Source organism: Echinops telfairi, unplaced genomic scaffold (genome assembly GCF_000313985.2).
Source record: "Echinops telfairi isolate 266 unplaced genomic scaffold, ASM31398v2 ScPeMD7_1;HRSCAF=3_0, whole genome shotgun sequence".
Lineage (NCBI taxonomy): Eukaryota > Metazoa > Chordata > Mammalia > Afrosoricida > Tenrecidae > Echinops > Echinops telfairi.
Genome location: NW_022103896.1, coordinates 33,368,666 through 33,370,782, shown reverse-complemented (window position 1 = coordinate 33,370,782; position 2,117 = coordinate 33,368,666). Strand labels below are relative to the sequence as shown.

At 44.4% G+C, this 2,117-nt stretch overlaps 1 protein-coding gene across 1 annotated transcript in view; it reads left to right on the top strand.

Moving 5' to 3' along the window:
* ZFPM2 (zinc finger protein, FOG family member 2) overlaps positions 1-2,117 on the top strand; it is a 411,811-nt gene that overhangs the window by 397,118 nt on the left and 12,576 nt on the right. Inside the window, exon 4 of the mRNA XM_045283838.1 lies at positions 4-210. Within this exon, the coding sequence (XP_045139773.1) occupies positions 4-210 (207 nt within the window). The remainder of the gene's footprint in view (positions 1-3; positions 211-2,117) is intronic.

The window sequence follows — 2,117 nt, the reverse complement described above, 5'->3', positions numbered from 1 at the left end:
CAGGGGGTCAGCTCTGGTGCACCACCACGAAGGCCATCTCAGAGGGCGAAGAGCTAATTGCCTTTGTGGTGGATTTTGACTCAAGGCTACAAGCTGCCGGTCAGATGACTCTGACCGAAGGGATGTACCCCGCCCGCCTCCTGGACTCCATTCAGCTGCTCCCCCAGCAAGCTGCCATGGCCTCTATTTTGCCGACAGCGATTGTCAACAGTAAGTGCTGACTGCAGCTTTGTCGATGTGAGGGGCATTGATGGGGAAGAAAGGGAGGGACAGGGGTGGGGGGAATGCCTGACAGGCAACCAGAGTGGACTGTTTCTTCCAGCCTTGTCGTTTTGTTTCTCTAACAGTACGTTTTTTTAAACGTGTAATCCATATGAAAGCATGTATGGAGGCATTTTATTTTATGTTTTTGGTACTACGTCTTTGAAATCCCACATATAGTTTATTTTTAACTAATACATCTTGGTGCATAGTCACACAGCAAGTTAGGTTCCCAAAGAACAATGCCCAATCACATCGCTCAAGTGCCATTCGTTACATCTGGCACAGTGTGTCAGCATTCTGTTTAGTGTGCTCGGTTGTTCCCTAGTACTTTAGTGTCCCTGTCCCTCCATCTTCTCGTAGCAGCTGAGTAAGGGTGAATCTTTGGGTGTCATACTGATGGTTTTTAAAGTCGGGCGCTGTCTTACAAGTCATATTCTTTATTTTCTGTGTTACTTTGCTATTTTGCTAGACGACAGTTTCAAAGAATAGGCCATGGTCTAGGTTTAAAGAGTGTTTTCATGTTATAATCTCAGGGAGTCTTCTGTTCTCTATGGTTCCAGTTTATCTGGCCTTTTGTTGGTTGTGTTTTACTCCATGTTTTTCTCCCATTCCATTCGAGACCAATTATAATCCCAGAAGAACAATCTGTGATATAAACTGGGCACCATCTACTTCTTCTGGTCTCAGGGTAAATGAGGTTATGGGTCATGTAGACTTGTTTCTTCTCTATGCTTTTGGTTAGCTTCTTTCTGTTTTACTCCTGGTGAGTACAGACTCATTGTTGTGTCTTACATGGCCATTCACAAGCTACCAAGGCCTCCTTTGCTACTCACTTCACTAGGATGCTGATCACAAGGTTTTCAGCAGTTCAAAACCACCAGGCACTTTGCGAAGAAAGATGAGGCTTTCTAATCCTGTAAAGATTTATAGCCTCAGAGATCCAGAGGGACAGTTATCTTCTGTCCAATAGGGTCCCTGTGAGTCAGAATCAACTCCATGGAAGTGAATTTGAGTGAGTTACAGATATTTCTACAAGCACTAGAGGCATATTGGGTTATTGACTGAGCTGCTACCTGCAAAGTTTATGGTTCAAACCCACCAGTTGATCTGAGGGAGAAAGGTGAGGCTGTCTGCTCCCAAAAGATTTCGTCTCAGAAACCCAAAGGGGCAGTTCTGTACTGCCCTAGAATGTCATTTTGAGTTGGAATCAATGGAATTTCATTGAATTGTGTTTGTTTGTTTTTTAACTTGTATTTGTTCTTATTTACATACACACCCTTACCAACAATTTGCCTATCCACCTGTACACATTTGTGTGTGTGCTGTGTTCATTATATCTACATTTGTTGTCATTTTTCTTATCACCCAAAAGAAATAGTCTCGGTTCTATAGAGCATACTTTCCACACTCTCCTGCTTTCCCCGACATGACCTCTTTCCCGGTAACCATCGGTCAACATCGGTGTGTCTTTATTCCTGTCTTCTTATGGATCCTGTGATGTTGTCGCTAAGTGCTATCAAGTCAGTTCGGCCTCTAGAGACCCTGTATACAGCAGAGTGATTCGCTGTGCCAGGCCGGTGCCATCCTCACAATTGTGGTTAGGTTTGAGCCCATTTTCAATCTGAGCTATGTCAATTCAGCTCCTCAAGGGCATCCTCTTTTTAGCTGCCCTTCTACACTACCAAGCCTGATAGCCTTTTCTAGAGACTGATCTCTTCTGACAGCTGGTCTGTAGGATGTGAAGTCTCTCCATCCTCATTTCTATGGAGAATTCTGGCTAGCGGTTCTAGCAGTCCATGAGATACCCCTTGTTCTATGCCTGGCTAGCAGTTCTAGCAGTCCATGAGATACCC